Source organism: Kwoniella newhampshirensis, chromosome 9 (assembly GCF_039105145.1).
Source record: "Kwoniella newhampshirensis strain CBS 13917 chromosome 9, whole genome shotgun sequence".
Classification (NCBI taxonomy): domain Eukaryota; kingdom Fungi; phylum Basidiomycota; class Tremellomycetes; order Tremellales; family Cryptococcaceae; genus Kwoniella; species Kwoniella newhampshirensis.
In genome coordinates this window covers 772,804-796,557 of record NC_089963.1, presented here as the reverse complement: position 1 = coordinate 796,557, position 23,754 = coordinate 772,804, and the positions used below count along the sequence as shown (strand labels likewise).

Below are 23,754 nucleotides of genomic sequence, written 5' to 3'. Positions count from 1 at the left end.
ATGATGATGTGAGGAGGCGAATACGAATACATGCAATTGGGCCGCCAAAGCCTTTTGTTCCGCGCTACTAGGACTACTCCATTTTCGACCTCTGACTCTGCCACCATTTGCCCAACACGTTCGCCGCATCCACAACGGGTCCATCCCCGTTGAAAACCCTAGCGTTCTCCAACATCAGTTCGACATCCTCGTCCACCTGTTTCGCTGACTGATACTGCCCTTTGTCCATCTTGGCCTTAATCAGAGACAAATCGCGGGCGTCATCCTCAGGGATGCTGCACGAGGCACGAGGAATTGTCAACTTCCGTTGGCGATTTAGAAGACGGAATTCACTCACATATCAAAGTACTCCGGGATCCCCAGTGCGACAGGATTGACTACAAAAACCTTCGTCAGACTTGCTCGCTCTCAACAACAATGATAAACACTTACCTGGCAATCGGAACCACTCGCTGAGAGGGTTCTTGAGAGTCTGGTTGAGAAGCGAGATCATCGCCTTCTTCTCATCGTTGGTCATCTTGGTAGACGTGACTTTCGGCCATTCCCTCCAGTACACCGCCTCGACAGCGTCGGCGCATGCAGTAATCTCTCCTGGGGGATTGAACTGTCGACAGCTAATGGCTTGTGTCAGCACAAATAAGCTTGCAATGGAAGAACAAAGGAAAGCCTACTTGGCGAAAACAAGCTCGACATCGCGTGCGAATTGCCCAAGGGAGCGGTATTTCTTTTGGTCAAGCTTTTTGCCAATTGTGCCAAAATCCATCGGGTGTTTTATCTCGTCGAGATATCTGTAAGGGAATTAGCAGTCACATGGTTCAGCATAGGTTACGAACTACGCACGTTGGACAACCGTCAGCGATCGGATCAACGGGTCTCACAAACTACAAAATAGTCAGCCGGTTGTACACGCGTGAAAGAGGATGACGCATTAGACTTGCGATGATGGACGAAGGCTCCTTCAGCAGTGCGGCCAATAAAGCTTTTGCACGTTTCATCTTTATTGACCCGTTGTTCTCAGTCGTAGGAGGCAGGTCTGGAGGGGGCTGAGGATGTGTCGGGTATGCCTCAATTGGAATAAGAGGCGAGGCTCCTACCTCTTTGGAAATGGTCGACAGAGACGGCGAAGCCCTTTGAGGCGGAGCTGGAGATACCGAAATGTAGTCGCCCGGGGTTTTAGACTTGGCCTTCTTTGTGACAGGGTTGGGAAGTGACTTAATTACTGGTTTTAGATCGACAGGTGGTGGCGCAGGAGTGGATGAGCTTCGGCTATCTAATGTTTTTTCGGGTGACTGGCGCGACGGTGCTAATTTGATCTTCTTCGATGGTTTTGGCAGTGGCTCAAGGAGTTCATCGAAAGAGTCCTTGACGGGTCGACCTTCTATCGCGTCTATTTCCGCACCCAATATATCGTCCAAGTCATTTCGACTGTTTTTCACTGGCGACTTGCGTTTTTTGTTTGGCTTCTCCCTAGATGATTCCGCCGTGAAAGGCGGGACTGGTGGCCGATCGGGGCTGGGTGGGGGAGCTGCTTTCTTTGCAAGGGGAATCGGCGGCGGGGCCATTGGGGGAACATGCACAGTCGTGTCGATGGTGACATTTTTCGGCGGCTTGACCTTCAATTTCACGGCGGTGGGCTTCGTTACGCTTACAGCCTCTACATATCGTGATGGGGGTAGCATCACCACGGATCGGACATCGGACGAGGACGTTGTAGCTTCACGACGTGCAGAAGCAGCAGAAGAACTCAACGTATGTTCGGTCTTCATCCAAACTAACACAACTTCCTGTCAACGATGATTCGGACAATATCCCATCGTATCTTGTGTAGGTACTTACTGCTGTCGAAGACCTTTTCAAATGCTTCCCCAGCCTTGCGCACGGGACTTGTAGGCGCGACATTATATGTGTAGCAATTCGCAATGATCAAGCGGATGTCCGCGACAAACTCCTGTCGAGTGGCATACATGCCGTTGTCAAGCTTCGCTCGAACAGTCGAGAGGTCCATGGGCTGTTTGATAACGGTGAGATAGCTATCAAGTCGTCGATCAACGCCTAGGCACCACGCGACTTCCACAACCTCACTCACTCTGGCGCCGCATCGCGAACAGGGTCGACCGGCTGACGGAAAAAGAGGCTAGTCTTGTGTTGGAGCTGTGCAACTCGTCAGCAGTCGCAGCGTCATTGAGCAGAAAGAGGCGTACCACTTTATCAAGCGCAATCGTGATCGCCTTGAAATCTGTATCTGTCAATCCACGCCGCTGCTGCCTTGGTACCTTGTCCTTCTTCTTCGACGAGTGATTGGAAACCGCATTTTGGTTCAGAACGATCTTGACGGGTGTAGGAGCGAGTGGTGCATTGTCCATCACGGGGAAGCCATAACCTTGCAAGCATGTCAGAAGATATCGTTCCAGCTTTACAAGTGCGCTTACCTTGTGAGTCAGGCTTTATGTCCGCACTTCCCATGCTCAAACGAATCTTCGGCGTCATCAGAGCCGGAGTTTCAACCGTCGGAGTCTGAATCGTGATTAAGTTGCCAGGTAGAGGCTCGGAAGTACTCGATGCGATTATCTCTGCGACTTTGAGTAACGCAAGACGGACTTCCGGATCAGGCATGACAAAATGTTCGCTAAGCGGTCTGCTGATTCAGCTGGCAATCACATTGCTAAGCTTGTCACTCACATCAAGCTGTCCTGTATCAACTGTTTTGCGTCCATCTTCTTCGCGTAGTCCTTTCTCAAAGCTTTCACAATATCATTGTCCTGTTTCTCAGACCTCTGCTCTCTCGCTTGATCGGTGTCGTTGTTGACGTCCACGATTGCAGGTTGTGGGACAGCTCCGGGAATATCTCCCAACGCCAACGCGATCAAGATGGACTCCGACAAACTTCTTGCGACATGCCGCCGAATTGTTAGCGAGAAGTCTGTTTTGATCACCTCGAGGAGATACTTGTCCAGAGCAGCACTTCGACCAGGAGGCTTGCATAACAGCAGACCATCAAAGGCCACCAGTCTGATGGGCTCGAAATTTCCCTCTCTAAGAATGGCCGTCAGTCAGAATTCTGCTCATGATTACAAAGAGGCACGGCTGAGACACACCGGGTGTAGCTCAAAAGCAATCTCAGATCGTTTGTCCGTTGACCAGCAAGCACAGACTTGATGTGAGACTTCGACAAGTCATCAGTACAGTCGGAGCACCCGAAGCATGACGGCGGACCTACTTGAAGACCAGCCTTAGTAACAAGGTTATGATAGCTGGGCACTAGTCTGTCCATTGTCATTGCCCTATCGACATTTCCCATAGCATTCTTCAGCAATGTCTGCTCTGCTTCCTTTTCGGTTTCGTCAAGCGAATTCTGGTTACCAGCGCCCATTGTGAAGGCATTGCCAATTGCGGTGATCAAAGCCGCCAAATAGTACGAATCAGACCACTGAAATTGCACGATCACATCAGTTTCTATGCCACATTCAATGAAAAGGGACATACTGAGTTGCCAGCATTATCATTCAGACGAAGTACCTCAAGGAGTGTGGTCCTGACATTACGCCATACCGTTCTCGTGGATGGATCTCTCAAGTCGGCCATCGCAGCCAAAAGGCTCTTGATGGAGAGTTCAGTATTACATCCCAGGCTTCATGCGTGCTTTGTCCTTACCTTTTTCACAAAATAATCAGGGAGATTCGAAAAGTCGTTCGGTAACGGCCGACAATCGAGGTCTGGGACTTCGACATCGGGATCTACTGGACGATGACAGTATAGCGTCTGGAAAAGCTTCATCACCAGGAAATACCCAATGTAATCGCACTCCGATATATTGTACTATTCAGCGAATTAGCGGCTTCAGATACCTTGGGGAAGGGACCCACAGCTGCCAAAGCCCGTGCAGCTTCCATGCGAACTCGGTAATAGTAATTCTTGACCAACACTGTTCTTGCCAGTTCACTAGCAACGACTGGAGAGGGATACACCCGCATACGGTTGATTGCCTTCATTTTGATTAGCTTGTGGACCTGTGTACACGCAAAGGTGAACTCACCTCGAGCTGAGCAATAACGTCACGATCACCTTGTAGCTGACTGATCCAACACCATGGCTTTTCCACAAAGTCAACAGCTGCCAACCATTCACAATCAGGATCGATCCTAATCCACTCGTAACCTCCTGCTTCGCTCAAAACCTGGTCAGCCTGCTCCTCGCCCCATTCGGCGACCTTCCAGCGCCTTCTTTCTGCTTCGTCTTCCCACGGCGGGTATGCGAACGTGCCCGCTCTATCTGCCGCTTGCAGTTGCGCCTCATCCTCGTCATCTTCGTTGTTGATTGCATCCTGCATTTTGTTGAACCGGGCTGCGATATGACCTGATCGACGTGTCCTTTTATACTTTGTGTTGAACGGAAGAGGGAAAGTACGTTGATTGGTCTTGATGTCCACAAGATGCTCGAACGGTGCTCCATCAGCTTCGTGTATCCGAACGGTCAAGCTCCCCTGGTAGAGAAGTCAGTGAGTATCGTGCCAAGAACTGGACGAATAAACAAACCTCAAAGAATTGGGTAGGCCGTTTCCAAACAGCTACCTTCTTCTGCTTGTCACTTATGCCATTGAGCGCATCACTGGCAGGTTGGGTTTGAGTGACCGTAAACTCTACCAAGAACTTTTTCTTGATGAAGTTGGTGCGAATTGCCAGCCGTGGACATCCACTACCAAAGATCCATTGATCTTGAAAGGACTGTAGGTCGAGACCAGACACTTTGCGACATTGACGGATGAAGTACTGTGTTGTCAATGTGTTGCCTACTAGATCATCCGATAACGCTGCGACGAATACCCTCGGGATGACTTGCGACAGTCCAAGGGAGGTTCCGGTCTTAGCTAGATGTCGGTCCAGAATATGCAATACAAGCGGGGCTTTGAGATTGATGAAAGCGGTCGTCGAAGCGTCAGGTGGATCGAGTATCCCGGGAACACAGAGCGGCCATCTGGATCCTTGGTCTAACTGAACACACCGGTCTATATCTTTTTTCAATCTGAAGCGATACTCGTTGTTGCCAAGAAGATGGCGGATGAACTGCCCTTGGATGTAGAGAGCCAATCCATTCACGATCCATGTATCCGCAAAAGTACGCTGTATGATATTGATCCCGATCCACTGCTGAATCAAAGCGAGCGATAATACTTGTCGAATTTCCATTGCCTGCTCGATGATCGTGGGAGGGTGAAGCAGGTTAGACGAGACAATCGCAAGGGTCGCTGAGGTTGAACATTCGAGGCGCGGGTTATTGACGAAGACCGTTTTGAAGTCGGTGAATGGATATGATCCCAATTCAGTACCGAAGGCCATGACTCGGGGGAGGAACGCGGTCGAGTGCTTGAGCATGTCGACATCCCCAGGGAGGCAGAAAGCCAAAATAGGCTTGTGGGATTCTTCGCCAGACACACAGTGCAACTCAAAAGGACCTGCGGCGAACGAAATGTGCTGAACGGATGTCGGATTCGTCTGAAGGTAGTAGAAGATCACTTTGTGAGGGTCATGCGGATGCGTTATCTATGTGGGCCGAATCAGCACTTGCGACGGCCAAGAAGAAGAGTATATTACCTGTTCCATCAATTCGCCGCTGCTGATCACCATCACAGGGCAAGCAGCATCGTCTGAAGTTGAATCTCCGCCTTCAAGATAGCGAGGGACAATGAATTCCAGTTCCCATGTACATCGCTCCCAGAGACTATCAACACATGGTGTCCAGATCCTTGCGGCATCATATGTCGTTGGAGAGAGGAACATGTGCGGTATTTGCTATCCGAGGATCATTAGTACTCAAATTGAGCATTTGTTGCGAAGCCATCTACTCACGTACTCATCACCGCCATCGCCTGGCCGTCTAAAGACGATCCCTTCGACCACGCTTCCGCCCAGTACCAATTGGTAGTCGATCTGTACATGAATAGGAGCGAATCCGACCTGGGTAGTCCCTTGCCCTCCCATGATCTGTGACTCTATCAGTCGCACCCACCCTCCTGAGACCGATATTGACAACTCTCCTTCGTCCCGTTCTCCTGTTGCCGCCCATGTTTTCCTCTTGATCTCAGGATGCGATCTGATATCTATGGGTGGCTCGCGGGTCGGTAACGGCTGGAATGGATTGACCAAAGTGAAGGAGGCAGGCGTCGGAAGAAGTGGTTCGGTTGCTGTCGGTGAGGAGAGAGTTACATTGTTGATCTGAAGAAGAGGCGAAGCGTGAAGATACAGAGATCGAAGAGCGGGGTTATTCGGCTGGATAGTGAGGAATGCGGATGCGGTGATTACTCCCTCAAAGTCGATCTCGAGGACGTTCCGCTGATGAGACACCGAGAAACCTCGAGCGGTACCCAAAGCGTCTTCAGCCATGACGGATAAAGCTAGGCTGAGCAGGAATCAGTCCGTCTGAGAATATGATGGCACGAAAAGCATGACAGCTATCCTCGGAAACGATGCTCGGATAGTGCGTGCAAGTGCTGGTGGTTGGTTGTTGATGAGCAGGAGATGACTGTTGATGCAATGGATTGTCCACCCGTGAGCCCAGAGAATCGTCCTGTACGGTGGCGATAGATCAGGAACTATGCCGGGTTGACGTGAATGGGAATAGGCACGCGAGGATACGGATCTCCGAATGCGGGGCTCCTCAGTTGTCGTTGTCTTCGATTTCGATTGTCCGGCCGAATTATAGGTTGACTTTGGCTTTGATGGTGAGCGCATCTCTATATTTCACCCTTTCATGTCTGCCGCTCACCATCGCTTGATACGGCTTGAACAGGAACAATCGCATCGACATGTCAGAAGCATCAACGGCATACCCGGCGAAGCCACCTCCGACCCCTCAGAGAGCTTTGCTTGTGGGTCTTGGTCCTCCTCATCTCATGTGTACCGTTGAGATCCTTTGTTCATTCTCACTGATGGTGCTTGTCATAGTCCGGGGCTATATCAGGTATCGCCGTCGACTTCATGTTCTTCCCTCTTGATACAGTCAAGACACGCATCCAGTCGACTGCTGGCTTTTGGAAATCCGGTGGATTCAAGGGTGTATACAGCGGTGTGGGGAGTGTAGGAATGGGTAGCGCTCCGGGTGGTGAGTGATCACGAGTGACAATGGTCCACCGCACTTGCTGTGGACAAGCCCCGGAAGGTCACATACTGATTGAATTGATTTCCTTCTCAGCTGCTGCTTTCTTTGTCACCTACGAAGCGCTCAAATCCAGATTACCCAAGATCGACTTCTTCTCAACGAATCCAGCGTTGACACATATGATCGCAGCATCCGGAGCGGAATATGTGAGTTCATGCTCAGCTGTCTGTGGTAATAAAGTTTTTCTCTAGCTGACAGCTGGTATTATAGGTCTCATGTCTCATTCGTGTACCTACCGAAGTAGTCAAGTCTCGTACACAGACGGCAGCATACGGACAAGGGAAGGGGAGTCTCCATTCTGCTATGAGCACGATGAAATTTGAGGGTATCAGAGGGTTTTATCGTGGTTTCGGCATCACGATCGCTCGGGAGGTAAGTCGCAGGACACCGTGTTCTGCTTCGTAGCACTCTGTGGACTGACTTGTATGCTACAGATCCCATTCACTTCTATTCAATTCCCACTTTATGAATATCTCAAATCGGTCCTGTCCCGGAATTACTTAGATGGGAGACGACCGACGTCGTATGAAGCTGCGGGATGCGGGATGGTCGCTGGAGGTATCGCGGCTGCTTTGACTACACCCTTAGATGTGGTCAAAACAAGAGTCATGTTGGAAGCCAGAGTACGTGAATCCATTGTTTCCATTCCTTCATCCTTCTTGACAAGTTGACCACGTGAACAACTATCAGACCTCCGTACAAGCTACCGCTGCTGAAGTAGCTTCTGGCATACCTCCTCCACGACAACCATCCCCATCCGTTCTCTTTTTCCCTCCACGACTACTGGCCATCCTCCGCAACGAAGGCCCTTCAGCGCTCTTCAAAGGATGGGTTCCAAGGACATTCGCGATATCGATGGGCGGAGCAGTCTTCTTGGGTATCTACGACCTTGCCTCCAACTTCAGACTAGATGACAATACAGGCGGAAAGAGCGAAAGGTTGTCCTGATCCGATACGGAGCACAGCACTAGTAAGACTTGTAAAAATTATTGCATTGAAGAGCATGATGGTGGTATGTATATGCAATGTTGATCTACGACATTAGTTTGCGAACGCTTGCAGGCCTGTGATAGCCTTGCCGAGAATGAGCGCTACAAGGAGATAGTGTCAGCTTCAAAAATTCTGAATTCGTTACCTAGTCGCCAGACTAACCGTGAATGTCCTGAATGATTCTTTGATCAGTTTTGACCGGCCAGCGAGGACAAAGCACTCACATGTGTGCCTTCATAGGTATTCGCAACTTGCAAATTTGCGACGTGTCGACCAATGTGATATCTAGAGAAAGTTCAACCTTCGTCCATCATTCCACCCTTATCACTCACTCGTCACTGCAGGCATTACCTCCCAGAACGTCAAGTAAGACTCTCGAGTGCTCAAGAGCCGCGCCGCAATTATTCCTTTTCATCATGGATACCATATCTGGCACCCAAGTGCCCTTGTCCTTCAGTCGACCAAGCTGCAGAGAACCAAGTAGACCGAGAGTGGCCGCTGAAGATGCATCTGCCAATTTTTTCTGCACGAGCTGGAAAGATGCAAGTGGTCGGTTGAATTGTTTCCTGGGGAGGACTACGTCAATTTTCGTTCGTGGATAGATGGCAAGGTCGATATACCTTTCCAAAGCATAGTCTCGCGCACGAGCAATACAATCTTCCAGAGCTCCCATCACACCCCAGCTGATACCATATCGTGCGTTGTTCAAGCACGAAAACGGCGAACCCAAGCCCCCAGATTTCGGCAACAACGCATCGGAAGGTAGTTTAACATCTTCGAGAAAGATGGACCCGGTGATCGAAGCTCGCAGCGCTAGCTTGTTCTTTATAGCCGGTGCGGTGAGTCCGGATGTACCCTACGTATTCAGGCAGTCAGTCTCAGATCACCATTGTTGACTGCTATGGCCATACTTACCTTCTCCACCAAGAAGCCCTTCACTTTCCCTTTCTCTCCATTTTCCACGACTCTGGCCCAAACAACGAAAAGATCGGCGACCGGAGCATTCGAGATCCAGGTCTTGCTTCCGTTCAGCACCCATCCATCAGAAGTCTTGGTCGCTGTCGTTTCCATCGATGAAGGATCTGAGCCATGGTTTGGCTCAGTCAAGCCCTAGGAGACAATGATGTTGAATATGGACCTGAGGGGAGTGTTTCGAGGAAGTCACTTACGAAACATCCTATCATCTTGCCGGAAGCTGCGCCAAGCGATACGACCAGGTAAGCAGTTGACCACTAAACCCACTGGATTTAACGAACCAAGTTGTGGCAGGTACTTCTCTTTCTGCTCCTCGCTTCCAAATTCATTGATCGGGTGCATGACCACTGCGAATGTTCAGCCAAACCTCAAAGATATTTTCATGGTATCTCGACACTTACGTGAGGACTGCACGCTCATTGCTGACCGGTAACCAGAATCAACACTACAAGTCATATGAGCTTTATGATTATGAGAAGTGCGGTGTTGCCAATTTCGTGTCATACCGTTCGACCTCTCGCGCAATAAGACCGTATGAAACGCTCGACACTCCTGCACAACCGTACCCTGATATCGTAGCCCCGAGCAGTCCAAGCTCACCCATCTCTTGCATAACGGCGGGATCGAAGTCTTCCTGTAGTATTAAGCGATCAGCCTTTGTCTATGATTGACCTCAAGTCATCCTGCAGCAAGCTCGGCTTACGGTACGATATGCCTCGACAACACGAGGGAGAAGTTTCTCCTGAGCAAAAGATCTAGCCGTCTCGCTAGTGAGCTTCATGAGCTACTTTGCTACTTTCTCTGATCACAATTCAGTAGGGAAGCTCACTGGATCGCTTGTTCTTCTTCAGTTAATAGCGATTTCATATCTAAAGGATCCTACTACGAGATCAGATATGACTATGTCCGAATGGGTGCAACAACTCACCTCCCAATCGTACTTTGCGAATGCTGTATATACGGAATGAGCCTCAGCATGCTTCCGTCCCAGTAGCAGAACGATACAGCCCGAGGGACTTTACGATACTCACTGCTTGCCATCCTTCTGCTGCTCACTGGTCCGCCGATGAGTACGACCGATTGCCGCAGAGCGGGTCGGAGCGTTCTGAGAGCCGTCATTTTGCGTTGAGTGGGTGTAGTGTCGCTGATTTTGGGGTTGGAGGAGGAGAATTTGGTGCGAGGGTGGTTGTCGAGTAGAGGAAGAGGTGTACAGAACCTGGATCACGACATCAATCAAAGATGTAAGTTAACAATCTTGTAACTTGGTCAAGTACTCTCGGTGCCGGTTCACTCCCACTCATTTAGCCGAAGCAGGAATGGGAAAGGACGCACGCCTATCTCGCACCTATCTGGTTTACGATTTGTGTCCGTTTGATCCTGTTCGAGTGGCCAAAGCATGCATTTCACTACTCGCAGCTCATCACAACGAAAGCGGTCATCATTGACAGAGCTCTACGACACACGACTGAGCCACCCTACTGGACCGAGGCTCACGCAACGCGCGTGCACTTGACGACATCTAATCTCCCTCACTCTTTCCCAAACTTGGCCTCCGCCCATGGCTACCTCGTCATCTTCCACAGCGGCGGCTCGCAATAAGCTCGTCATACGTCGATTACCACCCACCCTCCCCGAGGACATCTTTTGGAGATCCGTATCAGCTTGGATCACCGACGAAACATGCTTGTGGAAACGATACGTGAAGGGCAAAACTAGTGATGGGTGCGTTGCAACCGATCCCTCACCGTGACCTGCGAATTGCTGACACCGACTCATCACTGTAGGAGCTATGGTTCTCACTCGGTTCATTCTCGAGCATATGTGCTCATGGCTAATCCCGAAGCACTAGTCAACTTTCACAGAGGTTTTGATGGTCATGTCTTCAAATCGAAAACAGGTAAGCTATCTCTCCCCGGGTTCATCTCCCTTAGTGCCGAGCTGATGGGATGTTAAGGTGCCGAGTTTCAAGCTGTGGTGGAATATGCACCCGTTCAAAAAACACCTTACAAGGCCAAGGTCAAGGCTGACGCTCGACAAGCTACCATAGACGAAGGTATGCTCGGGACAGAAACGATGCCGGCTACGTGAATGATTCATGATTGATAACACCGTTGCATGCCTAGATCCCGATTACCTGTCATACATTGAAAGTCTCAATGCTCCTCCAACCAAGCCTGTTCTTGAAGTGTCTGGTACGTTCTGGTCGACCGTCTCGCATGATGCTGTCACTGACACAGACCGTGTCCTCACAGTCCCTCAACCCCAGCCCACGATTACACCACTCATCGAATACCTCCGCGCTCATGCCAAGTCTGGCTCGAAAGGCAAAGGCAAGGGAGCTTCCAAATCAGCACAGTCGTCGTCCATTGCCACTGAATCAGCGAGACGAACAGCGGCTTTGGCTTCTGTCCAAGCTGCAGCTTCGAAACGCACCACGCAAGCCAATACAGGTCCGATCATGGTAGCTGGGAAAGGAAGAGAAGTGGTCATAGCCACTGCTTCAGGTCCGAGTGTCCCGGAACCTGGTCAGGCAGGAGGTGACAAGGGCAAACGTGGTGGGAGAGGGAAAAAGAAGGGTGCAAAGGACAAGGAGAAAGATAACAGCAATGACAAGGATCAAACTCCGACGGGTCACAGCGTTGGCGGTCAGCAGAAGCCACAAGCAGGAAAGGCGACGAGTCAAGCGAATTCATCTGGTCAAAGGGGAAGTAAGCCATCATTGTCCGGCGGCCAAACACAAAGAACTCAGAGCCCGGCGGGAGGTAAGACTGACGGAGTCGGACCTGCAGGGCGTGGCAGTGGGAAAGGAGCGGCAGGAGGGGTCGCTGGCGGTGGATCTGGAGGCAGAGGACGCGGAGGTGGTGCAGGTCGAGGACGTGGCGGCGGAGGGGATAGCGGAGGCGGTAAGGACAGATCAGGTCGAGGTCAAGTGATGGAAATCCTGGCTAGGAACGTCGATGGTGAAGGCGCAACGAAGGGCGGCAGAGGAGGTCGTCGAGGTGGAGGACGGGGTGGTGGTGGTGGTGGTGGGACGGAAATCTCTGATGTCGGTGCTGCAACAGCTCGTATAGACGTTTAATCACCTCGTAATGCATGACCACCGAGCATTTTCTCGTGTCGCACCAACGGATGGACACCTACCCGGTAGATACCTTGCCGAAGACGGACCGATGCATTCAATTGGTATTTGTATTTTATATCTGGTCTCGCTTGTATACAAGCAGCATGCTAAATAAGGCTCAAATAAATGATAATAGGGCTAGATTTCCGGGCCGTCGGAACTTCCGGACTGATCGGGCCGGTGATAACGCGTTGGTCCCCCTCGTTTTGGTCCGGATGGATCTTGCGCCGTGTAAACGGTAACCCACCTGATCAAATATTATTCGTCTCTTTCTTTCCCTCTCACTTCGTCCATACAACCATCATATCTCGCATATCCAGTACACTCGTAGCCAGCTGCCAACGCCATCTCCAACATCCAAAACCATCATCATCAAAATGCCTTCTGCCAACGGTACCGCTAACGGAAACGGTGCTTCCCACGCCCGAGTCTTGAAGCCTGGAGTCTGGGCCCCTATCCCCACTTTCTTCGATGCCAACGAGGAGCTTGGTGAGTCCTCATCGATTCGTCCAAACGTATCGTTGAATGTGAGTGGCTGACATTTTGACCACTGGCAGACCTCGACACCTTCCGAAAGCATGTCGTCACTCTCGCCAAGGCTGGGATGCAGCCCGTCATCTGCGGTTCTATGGGAGAGGCTTTCCACTTGACCGACGACGAGCGATTCACCCTTTTCAAGGAGACCAGGAAGGCTCTCGACGAGGCTGGCTTGTACGACACTATCATCATCGCTGGAACGTGAGTTCGGCCTAAAGAAAGAATCGCGTGAAGGTATAGTGTGGTTCACTGATTGCTGACGAGCGTCGCCCTGACTGTACAGCGGAGGTAACTCTACCCGTCAGACCATCCGACTGAGTAAACTCGCCGCTGAGGCAGGTGCCGACGTTGTCATTGTCATTCCCCCTGGCTACTTTGCTGGAGCCATGACCAAGCCCGCTTGCAAGACCTTTTTCCTTGATGTGCAAGCTGCTTCTCCTCTCCCTGTCATGATCTACAACTTCCCCGGCGCGGCTGGTGGTATCGATCTTGACTCTGACATCATCAACGCCATCGCCGAAGAGGGACTCAACATCTGCGGTGTCAAACTCACCTGTGGAGCCGTCGGTAAACTCACTCGAATCACCGCACAGACCGCCACCTCTTCATTCGCCCCTCGCAAGTCATCGACCGCTCCCCAATTTGTCACTCTCGGTGGATTCGCCGACTTCCTCGCTCCTGCCGTTCTCGGTGGAAGAGGTCACGGAGCCATCATGGGCTTGGGCAACATCTACCCCAAGTCCCTCGCCAAGCTGTTTGAGCTCTCTTACAAACTCGCTACCGACTCAGCACCTTCCCCTACGGACCTAAAAAAGACTCTCGCCTTGCAAGATCTCGTTTCCGGCGCCGACCAATCCTTCTTCAGAGCAGGTATCGCAGGTACCAAGTGGTACCTCCAGAAATACAACGGATACCCTTCTGAAAGGATGAGGAGACCACTTCTCGACTTCACCGCCGAGCAAGGAGCGTTGTTGGAAAAGGAGGAGGCTGTCACCAAGTTGATGGATTTTGAGAAGAGCTTGTAGAGGATCCTACAAACAACAAGACAAGCTGATACATGTCAAAGGGGGGTAGCATTGAGATCATGTAGATGATTTCGTTTCAATGGCGATTCATTACGCGTCTCCAGGTCTCGGTCTCGAGTAGGATATATATGTAAAGGTATCATACATGCTACGGTCTGGCTGCAGCGGCTTTCAAAGCTTGGTACGAGAATTGGCCTCAAGTACTGACTGACCTGACAAGACGTCAAGATCGAATGGGTTGATGATAGATGTTCTGATCACTAACGATCTCTCCCTCGATCAACTACTCCGTTTCTTGAACGTCGTCATAACACACATAGAGAGACTCGGTAGGACTGCGATAGTTGGGCTCTTTCCTTTCTAAGGCCATTTGTGAGAGCGGAATGAAAGCTGACGTGTTCTCTTGCAGCGGCAACGTGTATGGGGCGTCGGTGGTTTTCTACTCACGATGCCACGAGGTATCAGCTCGGTCCCAGATGGTACCATGTTCAGAACCAAGTATACGGACTCCACTCACCTCGTTCGCTTTGCGGTGAACGTGATTCTGTCCGCGTTGTCCTTCCTTTGCGTCCTCATTCACACTGGTCTGGGGACCAACCTCTCTATCTGAGCTCGAATGAGGTACCGTCGTCCTCGCCGGATAGGGATACGTCTCCACCGCCACCGCGGACCTGCTACTACTAGCCGGAAGGGAGTTGGTCGTCGTAGCCACTCCTATTTGGGAATCGCCGAATTCTGATGGAGGAACGAACGGCGTCGGAGGGAGTGTTGGCGGTGAGGGAGGCGGCGGGGAAGGGATCCATAGTCGGGTTTGAGGGGACGGGATGTTGGGCACAGGTGTGGGTTTGGGTTTGGATGTGAATGTGAATGTCGGACTGGATATGGGTGGATTGAGGATGAGATCGGAAGATTGTTGAGGGACCGGAGAGAGTTGAGTGGAGAGCTGTGTCGTCGTCGACGTGGGAGGCTTTGTCGGGGGACTTATCGCTCCTGGTGCCATAACAATGGGTTCAGAAGAAGAGTTCACTTCACCAACCAAAAACAAAGACGATCTTCTCCTTCCATCAATCGTTCCCTCTCTCCCAGCTCCTAGACCAAGCACAGACATCTTCCTCTGTTCAAGATTCGTTCCCGATGAAAACCGTCTCTGCTGTTGCTGTTGTCGTTCTTTCTGCTCCGCTTTCTCCTTGATAACGAATTCCATCTCCGGTATCCTCATTGACGAATTCCTTCTCCACGATCTACCTTTCTCCTTCTCCCCTCCACCACCACCACCTCCTCCTCCTCCTCCTCCTCCTCCTCTTCCTGGCCCTGCCTCATCGTCAGATGAGAGTAAATCCCGTTGACGAGATCGACGACTGAGCCATCTTCTGATGGACCAGCCGGACACGGCAAGGGCGATGAGCGAGAAGACGATGGCGCAGATGATGAGACCCGTCTTGTTGTATCCACCAGATGACGTGGGGTCGGAGTTGATGTCAGCGGAATCGGAGGTGGGTCGAGAAGAGTCTGTCGATTCGATGATGTTGGTGGCCACAAGAGCACGGCTGATTGGAGATGTATGAGTACTCGGAACGGTGTTTGGACTTGATTTGGCCGTCGAAATTGAAGGTGGATGGGTGAGAGTCGCTAGGATCCGTTCCCCATTGGACGAAGGGGTGATTGTCACGCCTCCTCCAGAGCCCGAGGTTCCCTCAATGACGAAAATCATTGTGGACCTAGAATCTCGTCGCTATGTCTGTAGATATCACCTGACTGTTGACGCTGACTATATGTTCCTCTAAGAAATTGGACAAGTTGGTCGTCAACGTTGATGTTAGGCAGCTGCGAGCGGAGATCAGAGAGTGGTCTGATTTAGTTTCTTGAGATGCATTGAACATTTGACCGTTTACTGCTCTCCTCAATTGCAGAAGATAACGAGCTGAGAGGATAGTATCGAGCCAATGACCAAGCCTTGAAAGATAAACATCGCTTTTGAAACATGACTGGCCGTGATCAGCCAACTACTGTATAAATGGATTAGCCACGACCAACCGATGATCGTAGTGCCACATCTGTAACCATCCTTGTCATCGGGTTCATGAGCCACTTCCAAGAGGGACATCTCAGCTCAGAATTGCAAACGCGTTGCAACAGAACACCCATGACGCTTCTCGATGTACGTCTAATCGTGCAGCTGATTGAAACACATACTGTCAGACAGATCGTGAGTCGCCCATGATGATACATCAAAGTCGCCAATAGAGAATTGTCACTATAACGAACGGAGATCGGAGATCGGAAGACGGACACGCGAAGCGAAAGACATACAGGAATGTTTGATGTAAATTAGCAAAGCGTAAGGGTGAAGACTCTGGGGAGGTTTTATTGTTACTGGAATTTGCACTGGTCGAGTGATCGCATAAGAAAGGATAGAAGGTAAAGAAAATTTTGACTTCTCAATTCATATTTTTTGCACAGACTTGACTGAAGATGGAAGGGAAAGAAAGAGAGGATCAAGAGGTGTCGAGAGGAAAGCTTGAAATGGGATACGCGATACTAGCCTGGTCGAAGCATGACTGATTAGCCTCAACACTTGTCGCCGTATTGAACGACGTCGAACACCCACGAAATGCTTAGTATTGCTGACCGCCACCGTAACCACCTTGGCCGCCACCTGTGAATCGGGTGAAAATCAGCATATTTCACCGATAACAGAAACAGATCATGAAGCACCGTAGCCGCCTTGACCGCCGTAAGCTTGACCACCGTAAGCTAGAAGGGGTACACCAGCGTGATAAAGACCCGGAGACCGAAAGCGCGCGATCGAGAATCACAGAGTTCGACCGACAGGACGGGAGACGAAACCGAGATACAACGGAAGCGAGGTAGAGGCCGGAATGATACGAGTCCAGAATGAGACGACGATCAGACAGATATACAACCAGCAGTGAGAGTATAGAAGGAACCCGAGTCAGGCTACCGAGAAGGATGCACACTTGGATTTGGAAGCGAAAGACTTACCCTGCTCGCCACCGTAAGCGCCACCTTGGGCACCACCGTAGCTGGCCTGCTGACCGCCGTCTGGGAGCAGAGGATAAATATGTCAGCACATTCCGTTCTGAGAGCGGTTGAAGGCGGAATAGAGCCTACAGCCACCCTGGCCACCACCGTAGCCACCTTGACCACCACCGTAACCGCCCTGACCACCGCCGTAGCCGCCTTGGCCACCACCGTAACCGCCTTGGCCACCGCCGTAACCACCCTGACCACCGCCGTAGCCGCCTTGGCCACCACCGTAACCGCCTTGGCCACCACCACCGTCTGTTCCCAGACCGTGATCAGTAACACACTTCACAGGAGTACCGATCATTCCTACTCACAGCCGGAGTTGTAGCCACCACCGTAGCCACCACCACCGCCACCAGAAGTCTTGGAGTTCGCCATGTTGACCTGTAAGTAGTATGGACCCGTCAGGGACCGGTCTGAGTTTGACGAAATGATCGACGGATGCAACTTACTCGGACTCGTCGACCGTCGAGCTCCTGCTCGTTCATACCACCGATCGCGGCCTCAGCCTCAGCGGGGGAGTTGTAGGTCTGATATCGATCGCACAGCGCGAAATCAGAATGGATCACTGAAATACAGGAGATAAGGATGAGATACACACGACGAAACCGAAACCTCTGGATCGGCCAGTCTCTCGGTCCTTCATGACGATACACTGCAAGAAGAAACGTGCGTCTTAGGTCTGACTCCTGTGGAGGGATCAATGAAGGAAAACAAACGAACGTCGACGACTTGTCCGTAAGCGGAGAAGGTCTATTGCGTCGGAGATTCGGTGTGACACATCGAAGCAAGCGATGACGAGACGAGACGAGAGTTGCGAGCCAGATGCCAGACCAGACCAGAAGTGATAGTAGAAGCCAGGCAATTGGACCGAGGAGCGACAGAGACAGATAATTAGAAGGAAACGAGACGTAAGCAAGAACCATAGGCACAAGACGAGAAAAGAGCGAACCTGGAGCAAGATATCATCGTTGGTGTTCCAAGAGAGGTTACCTATGAGGAGACGACAGAAGAGCCGAAAGTCAGGTCCACCCCCATACCACAAACCATAAAAGGTGTTTCTTTCGTTTCCATTAATGTAGTATGCATCGTTCGAGGACACCATGTAATTGTCTCTTCTTTCTATCTGGTTTTGAGACAGACTCCGGGACCCAACTACGAAGCAAGGCCCAAGATATAGATCCTCGAACGATGCAGAAGACCAACCAGCGACCATCGCCGAAGGACTGACGTGTCGCTGTGGTGAAGGAGCGTGGTGATCGATGGATCGATGGATCTAACACGCACCGACGTAAACTTTAGCAGCGGCCATTGTTGCTGATTTGATTATGTTCTGTTTCTTTTTTGTATGGTTGAGAGGGATGAGTTTGATGGGAAAAAGAGACTATAGAAGAAAGGAGAGAAGAGAAGGAATGAGAGGAGAATGGAAAAAGAGTCGATTGACAGACAGTGCGGGGTGGTGGTGTGCTGCGCGCGATCTGTGACGAAAGAGGGGGGGAAAGGGAGGCTGTTGGGTGAGGTCAAGTTACTGGTTGTTGGTTATTGGTCATTGGTCATTGTCATTGGTTATTACGCGGGTTTCACTATTCATCGCGATCACCGCTTTCCCCGCTTGTGGCACTCGTAACAGTCACCCACCCACCCACCCACATACACACACCCTTATACGTCATCGCCATGTACATAACTTACATCATCTCAACTCAACCATCCGTTTGTCACAACAGATCCAGATAAGAAAACCATGTCCAACGCAGGTCCATCCAATATATCCCAGGCGACCTTGCTCGAACTCAAGGCGATCACTGCGGAACATGCAGATAGGTTCGCAAAGGAAGGCAAAGCACCTGTCAAGGGCAACAAAGCGCGTAGACAGCTGTTGGAAAAGGTGCATATCATGTTTTATCTCGTATCGATGCCATGCTGCCCGCTGGTTTCAAGCAGAGGCATACTGACCCTGATATCGTCCTTTTGATTTGCTACAGAGCAAAGACCCCTTCGATAGACCGTCACCTGGTCTCATCAAGAGACTCGCAGCCGAAGCTCGAAATGATGCGAAACGGCGCAACTTCTTTGATATCGATGGACCAACCGAAGAACAACGTAGAGAGATCCTCAAGGCGAAAGCGAGGAAGTATGAGCAATTGAAGAAGGGAGACTATTCGGGGCTGACAGAGAAGGAGATGGCGGAGGCGGTGATTGACGTGAGTGCGCGCGGCAGGCTTGGAATTGAGCTGATGGAAATGATTGCCAGTTTGACCGAAAGTTGGAGGAAGAATATTATTCTGATGGATCTTCGGACGAGGATGAATCGGCCAGACCGGCTCGGAGTCGATGGTCTGACTATGAGGTGAGGGAATGTCGTTTCATCTCACGAACTAACGCGTTGACACTCAGTCCTCAGGGTGACGATGACGAAGAAGATTTGACAAAAGTGGAATATGTCGACGAAATGGGACGTACAAGAGTTGGGACTCGGAAAGAGGCAAGAGAGGCAGAAGCGCTGAAGGCGAAAGATCGCCCAATGATGCCGAGTGGAGAGCAGAATTCGGCGTATGCCGAAGTGCTGTACGTCGATACTGGTATCCCACGATCTGGACGTTCAAGGCTGACAGGGATGTTACGGCTCACGCAGGCAATCAAAGGTGATACGTGAGTACACACACACTTGAGAGTACCATTGATACAAGCTCATGCGAACACTATATAGACGGAGACCAAGCCTTCTTCCCGGTGTACGAGCCGGACGCCGATGCCATCAAAGCGAAATATCGGCAAGCGGAGGAAGAAGCTCGTGCTCATCACTACGATGCGTCGAAAGAAGGTTTGTGACGATTGTATCCCATCTTACGAGATGATTGGAACTCGAGCCGGAGCTGATCCCGCCTCGTTTCATTCGCAGTGCGAGTGAAAGGAGCGGGACAATACCAGTTCTCATTGGACGAAGAGAAACGTGCAGAACAGATGGCTGCGTTGGACGCACAACGAAGCGAGACGGAGAAGGCGCGTGCGGAGACGGCTCAGCGGAGAGGAATGAGCGCTGCTCAAGAAGCAAAGAAGAGAAAGATGGACGAGAGAAAAGCGATGATCGAGGCCAAGCGGGTCAAGCTCTTGGGAGGCGAGAAGGAGGTGGAAAGGCTGAGAGCTGAGAGGCGAGCGAAAGAAGCGGATGAGTTTCTGCAAGGACTGGAGAGTGAATTGGGACAGAGTAAATTGAGTGCATAGGAACAATTATTGACATGGACGACAAGCCGTATATGGAGAGATATTCATCGTGTTGTATGCATATATCACCTAAAATGTAGATGCATCCGGGGGGAGTACACTTCTGGACATATCGTGGCAATCGGTCTTAACAAACGCTGGGATGCTAAACTCCGAAACGGAGATATCTCCGGAGGTTGACCTAGACTTCGCTTTGTGGCACCTCCAATCTGCTTGCTGACGCTCTCTCTTTACTCTCTGCCCTAGGATTCTCTGGTGCAACGAACCAACGGACCACTCGTCGGATGCTAGCAACCTGCTGCTTGCTTGCTGCTTGCTGTACTTGATTTGATGATCATCCACTTTTCGCAGCTTGTTCCCCTCTTAGCCACCAACTGACCCATCTTTCATACAGCAACGTGAGTCGTTCGTCCTCCATCTTCGCCTTCAACACAACGCCATCGCCATCGCCTGCGCCTGCGCCCGACGACAATCTCGAAACTACCGAATAACAGGAAAGGACGTTGCTGATCAGAGGAGTTTCTGTTCTGTACCACAGAATGCGTGTCGACAGGTGTGATTTCTCGGGGTACAAGGTCTACCCCTCCAGGGGAAAGGTCTACGTCAGAGGTGACTCCAAGGTGTGTTTGCTGTTTTGTTCAGTCAAAGCGCAATGTGCAGTGGAGATATGGTGATTGACATGCTGACCCTCAACTACTTTTGATAGACCTTCCGATTCCTCAACTCCAAGTCCGAGTCTCTTTTCCTCCAACGAAAGAACCCTCGAAAGATCGCTTGGACCCAGGTCTACCGACGGTGTGTTCTCATGGAAGGGAACTCAAAGAGGATGATTCGTGCTGATGTCAAGCTTTGGTTATCCCTTCTTCTTCTTCTTCTTCTTCCTCCTCCGGTTCGACTGTCGATCTCTACTCGATGTATTATCTGACGCTGGAATGACGGTTGGATGAGAATAGGATGCACAAGAAGGGCATCACCGAGGAGGTCGCCAAGAAGAGGTCTAGGAAGAACGTCAAGGTCCAGGTGGGTTTTTGTTTTGGTCAAGCTTGGGGAGGTTGGGTGATTGGGACTTGGGGTCGTGGACAAGAATAGTGCAGAGTCGAGGAGGAGGAGGAGGAGGAGGAGGAGGAGGAGGAGGAGGATGATCCCTGATCAGGAAGGGGGGATGTGCGCTGGAAGATCGCCGAAACGAAGGGAGGAACTATGTTTGACTGATCTAAATTATCTCGAACCGCAGCGAGGAATTGTCGGTGCCGATCTCGCCTCCATTCTCGCCAAGCGAACCGCAAAGCCCGAGGTCCGAGCCGCTGCTCGTCAAGCCGCCATCACCAAGGCCAAGACCGAGAAGCGAGACAAGGAGGCTTCCAAGGCCTCCAAGGGCGGTGCCGCCAACGTCCCCAAGGTTTCCAAGCAGAGCATGAAGGGAGGTGCCGGTAAGGGCGGTCGTTAAAAAACCTCAAGGTCATTTATCATTGCTAGGTTCTTGTGATGATGATGGATGGATGGATTCTGATGAGAGATCATAATGTCGAGTTGTGTGAGAGGTGGCAACAGCGTTCCGATTCCGACCGTCTGCGTCGTGTACGGAGCTTTTTGAGATGGCTTGAAAGGGGAAGAACGTCAGGCAGTGCAGTTGGCGAAGATGCCAGAGGTTGAAGGACGTCTTGAACTCGGATCAGAAACGACCTGGGAAGATCGTTGTGCTGGACCTATCGCGCTGCAGATACCCATTCTGTGTCTAACATTGGTCCGCTTGGCTGCTGAACAATCTCAGAAAGTACACTTGCTGCTGAGCACCTGTACTCGTCGACGGTTCTTGGGACAGAAACGCTTCAGTCCGCTGTGAACTATTGCTCCAGGGAGTGATCTCTGAATACTGAGCGCCAGCATTGCTCGTGAGAACCGCATCATACGAATCGTTATATACGCTATGCTACACTCAGACCCGACGTCTCTTAGCATCACCGCCCATCCCACTCTCCCCGTTAGCAAACGGTCTGCTCTTCTTCTCCTTGCTTGCAGTCTTCTTCCGTTTCTTCTCGATAGCCTTCTTGACGGCTGTCTTGCCTCCTTTCTTCTCGAGAGTCTCGAATCGGGCTTTGAGCAACAGATCTCGTTTCTCGCCTGAGGTACAAAAACCAACACCATCAGCTTGGCCACCGACCGGGATGTATGAGGATGGGACCGAACGTACCCTTCTTCATGTACCATGCACCCTTTCCTTGATCTCTCTTTTCCCTCTCTTCTTTCTTAGCAGAAGCCAAGACGTTCCTCTCCATCTCCTCTCTCTCCTGTCTGACGAGTTTCGTCCTCAATTTCCCTAACTGATCCTCCAGCCTTTCCCTCTCGGCCGTTCGAGCAGATTTCTCAGCCCAAGGACAGGTCCTCTCAGCTTTAGCAGCCACCTGGACGGCTTTGCGTAGTTTGTAGACCTCTTCACGCAGCATTCCAGGTAAGAAGGCATATGATTGGGAGTGGAGATGAGGATCGACTTGGCCAGCTGAGACGGAGGAAAATCGAGGATCTCGACGTTCGGGCTTGTGCACGTCTACGACTTGTCGATTTCTTGAGACCTGCTTCTTCGTACTCATAGCTGTGGGGCTGTATATTCTTCTCCATCAGTATTCTTTCACATCGCACATTGCGGACCTCGTGCACGCCAGATTGTATGTGACTCACGCATGCTTGTTTCCCCTCTTGAGAGACGATTGACCTTCGGGTCCATCATCGTCATCGTCACTCGAGTCGCTTCGTCCATGTTGCGCGGATCGATCGATTGTAGTTACAGATACGTCGACAGCCTTCCCTTTCCCCTTCTGCATCTGAGCTAGCTTCGCTTTGATCGCTTGCAATCGCTCTTCTTTGCTGGACGAGGAGGGACTCGAGGACGAGCTGGATCCTTTTCGTGATCCAAGAGCCTTTTGCGCTTTGGCAAGAGTGGAAAGAGGGAGGGAGGTCAAATCTGGTTGCGGCGTTTGATTAGTGGGTACCTCAACGAGTCTTATCGAGGTGCCACCCCGAGCTCACCATTCTGCAATCGACGCTACGGTGGCTTTCAGTATTGTCACGTCCGTCCCACTGAGCACAGCATTCAGATCACTCACTAGTTCAGCAGCGTTATCATCCTCCTCAGCTTCACTCCCACTCCCACTCCCACTCCCACTCCCACTTCCACTCCCGCTGTCATCATCACTATCCCCATCCTCATTCCACTCGTCAGGCTCCCATCTCGCATTTCCCTCCACCTCCTCATCTTCCGAGCCCTCTTCCGAATCACTGTTGTCGTCGTCTTGATCTGTCCCACTGCCACTACCTGACGCATAGTCTTGGGCAAATTCATCCACTTCGGAATCAATATCGAGTAGACTGTCATCTGGTGATGGTTCTCGCTCTCGTTTTGACACTTGGCCAATAACAGGTCTGGACCCCTTTGACGAAGATGCTTTGACCATCGCTGGGATTGTGGATGTTGCTATGATATGTTTCAGTGGTTGTCAATGGATCTTCTGCCAAAAAATGTTGCGAAGGGATCGGCGAGCGTAGCGATGCAAGTGACTTAGATTAGATTGAATTTTGTAATTCGACAACGGTAAACACGAGCTGGATATTGTAATGAGGACTACAAATCTCGTACAAACATTACGATTCAGGGTAACGAAACCTCCAATTCAAGCCAACATCACA

The 23,754-nt window shown here is 51.0% G+C and overlaps 10 protein-coding genes across 10 annotated transcripts; 5 read left to right on the top strand and 5 right to left on the bottom strand.

Moving 5' to 3' along the window:
* Positions 1–73: 73 nt before the first annotated feature.
* IAR55_004992 (uncharacterized protein) lies at positions 74–6,377 on the bottom strand (the record flags this gene model as incomplete). The annotated part of the gene is made up of 20 exons (XM_066948086.1): positions 74–275; positions 338–377; positions 433–614; positions 672–788; positions 841–881; positions 939–1,771; positions 1,837–2,030; positions 2,087–2,151; positions 2,202–2,380; positions 2,430–2,626; positions 2,680–3,033; positions 3,096–3,163; positions 3,218–3,427; positions 3,484–3,597; positions 3,652–3,816; positions 3,864–3,983; positions 4,034–4,480; positions 4,533–5,537; positions 5,589–5,786; positions 5,844–6,377. The coding sequence occupies 20 exons, from the start codon at positions 6,375–6,377 to the stop codon at positions 74–76; spliced, it is 5,265 nt and encodes a 1,754-aa protein (XP_066801545.1).
* A 422-nt stretch (positions 6,378–6,799) lies between these two features.
* IAR55_004991 (uncharacterized protein) lies at positions 6,800–8,100 on the top strand (the record flags this gene model as incomplete). Its single annotated transcript, XM_066948085.1, has 6 exons — positions 6,800–6,862; positions 6,939–7,095; positions 7,186–7,298; positions 7,363–7,524; positions 7,587–7,775; positions 7,843–8,100. 6 exons carry the CDS (start codon positions 6,800–6,802, stop codon positions 8,098–8,100), a joined length of 942 nt encoding a protein of 313 aa, XP_066801544.1.
* A 93-nt stretch (positions 8,101–8,193) lies between these two features.
* On the bottom strand, positions 8,194–10,236 carry IAR55_004990 (uncharacterized protein; the record flags this gene model as incomplete). The annotated part of the gene is made up of 14 exons (XM_066948084.1): positions 8,194–8,243; positions 8,305–8,314; positions 8,367–8,427; positions 8,475–8,708; positions 8,763–8,998; positions 9,058–9,252; positions 9,312–9,337; positions 9,399–9,464; positions 9,519–9,562; positions 9,624–9,751; positions 9,821–9,884; positions 9,947–9,996; positions 10,046–10,068; positions 10,149–10,236. The coding sequence occupies 14 exons, from the start codon at positions 10,234–10,236 to the stop codon at positions 8,194–8,196; spliced, it is 1,275 nt and encodes a 424-aa protein (XP_066801543.1).
* Positions 10,237–10,675: 439 nt separating this feature from the next.
* IAR55_004989 (uncharacterized protein) lies at positions 10,676–12,196 on the top strand (the record flags this gene model as incomplete). Its single annotated transcript, XM_066948083.1, has 5 exons — positions 10,676–10,839; positions 10,902–11,014; positions 11,072–11,170; positions 11,241–11,309; positions 11,370–12,196. 5 exons carry the CDS (start codon positions 10,676–10,678, stop codon positions 12,194–12,196), a joined length of 1,272 nt encoding a protein of 423 aa, XP_066801542.1.
* Positions 12,197–12,615: 419 nt separating this feature from the next.
* On the top strand, positions 12,616–13,800 carry IAR55_004988 (uncharacterized protein; the record flags this gene model as incomplete). Its single annotated transcript, XM_066948082.1, has 3 exons — positions 12,616–12,727; positions 12,796–12,976; positions 13,059–13,800. 3 exons carry the CDS (start codon positions 12,616–12,618, stop codon positions 13,798–13,800), a joined length of 1,035 nt encoding a protein of 344 aa, XP_066801541.1.
* Positions 13,801–14,083: 283 nt separating this feature from the next.
* Positions 14,084–15,511, bottom strand: IAR55_004987 (uncharacterized protein; the record flags this gene model as incomplete). Its single annotated transcript, XM_066948081.1, has 2 exons — positions 14,084–14,239; positions 14,318–15,511. The coding sequence occupies 2 exons, from the start codon at positions 15,509–15,511 to the stop codon at positions 14,084–14,086; spliced, it is 1,350 nt and encodes a 449-aa protein (XP_066801540.1).
* A 904-nt stretch (positions 15,512–16,415) lies between these two features.
* On the bottom strand, positions 16,416–18,160 carry IAR55_004986 (uncharacterized protein; the record flags this gene model as incomplete). Its single annotated transcript, XM_066948080.1, has 10 exons — positions 16,416–16,456; positions 16,516–16,554; positions 16,804–16,863; positions 16,933–17,103; positions 17,163–17,232; positions 17,301–17,378; positions 17,450–17,503; positions 17,572–17,601; positions 17,801–17,841; positions 18,136–18,160. The coding sequence occupies 10 exons, from the start codon at positions 18,158–18,160 to the stop codon at positions 16,416–16,418; spliced, it is 609 nt and encodes a 202-aa protein (XP_066801539.1).
* Positions 18,161–18,592: 432 nt separating this feature from the next.
* On the top strand, positions 18,593–20,073 carry IAR55_004985 (uncharacterized protein; the record flags this gene model as incomplete). Its single annotated transcript, XM_066948079.1, has 7 exons — positions 18,593–18,736; positions 18,834–19,052; positions 19,103–19,198; positions 19,253–19,416; positions 19,484–19,500; positions 19,559–19,672; positions 19,751–20,073. 7 exons carry the CDS (start codon positions 18,593–18,595, stop codon positions 20,071–20,073), a joined length of 1,077 nt encoding a protein of 358 aa, XP_066801538.1.
* Positions 20,074–20,612: 539 nt separating this feature from the next.
* Positions 20,613–21,520, top strand: IAR55_004984 (60S ribosomal protein eL24; the record flags this gene model as incomplete). The annotated part of the gene is made up of 4 exons (XM_066948078.1): positions 20,613–20,693; positions 20,780–20,868; positions 21,027–21,093; positions 21,308–21,520. The coding sequence occupies 4 exons, from the start codon at positions 20,613–20,615 to the stop codon at positions 21,518–21,520; spliced, it is 450 nt and encodes a 149-aa protein (XP_066801537.1).
* Positions 21,521–22,009: 489 nt separating this feature from the next.
* On the bottom strand, positions 22,010–23,522 carry IAR55_004983 (uncharacterized protein; the record flags this gene model as incomplete). Its single annotated transcript, XM_066948077.1, has 5 exons — positions 22,010–22,194; positions 22,265–22,671; positions 22,750–23,032; positions 23,098–23,113; positions 23,175–23,522. 5 exons carry the CDS (start codon positions 23,520–23,522, stop codon positions 22,010–22,012), a joined length of 1,239 nt encoding a protein of 412 aa, XP_066801536.1.
* Between the last annotated feature and the right edge of the window lie 232 nt (positions 23,523–23,754).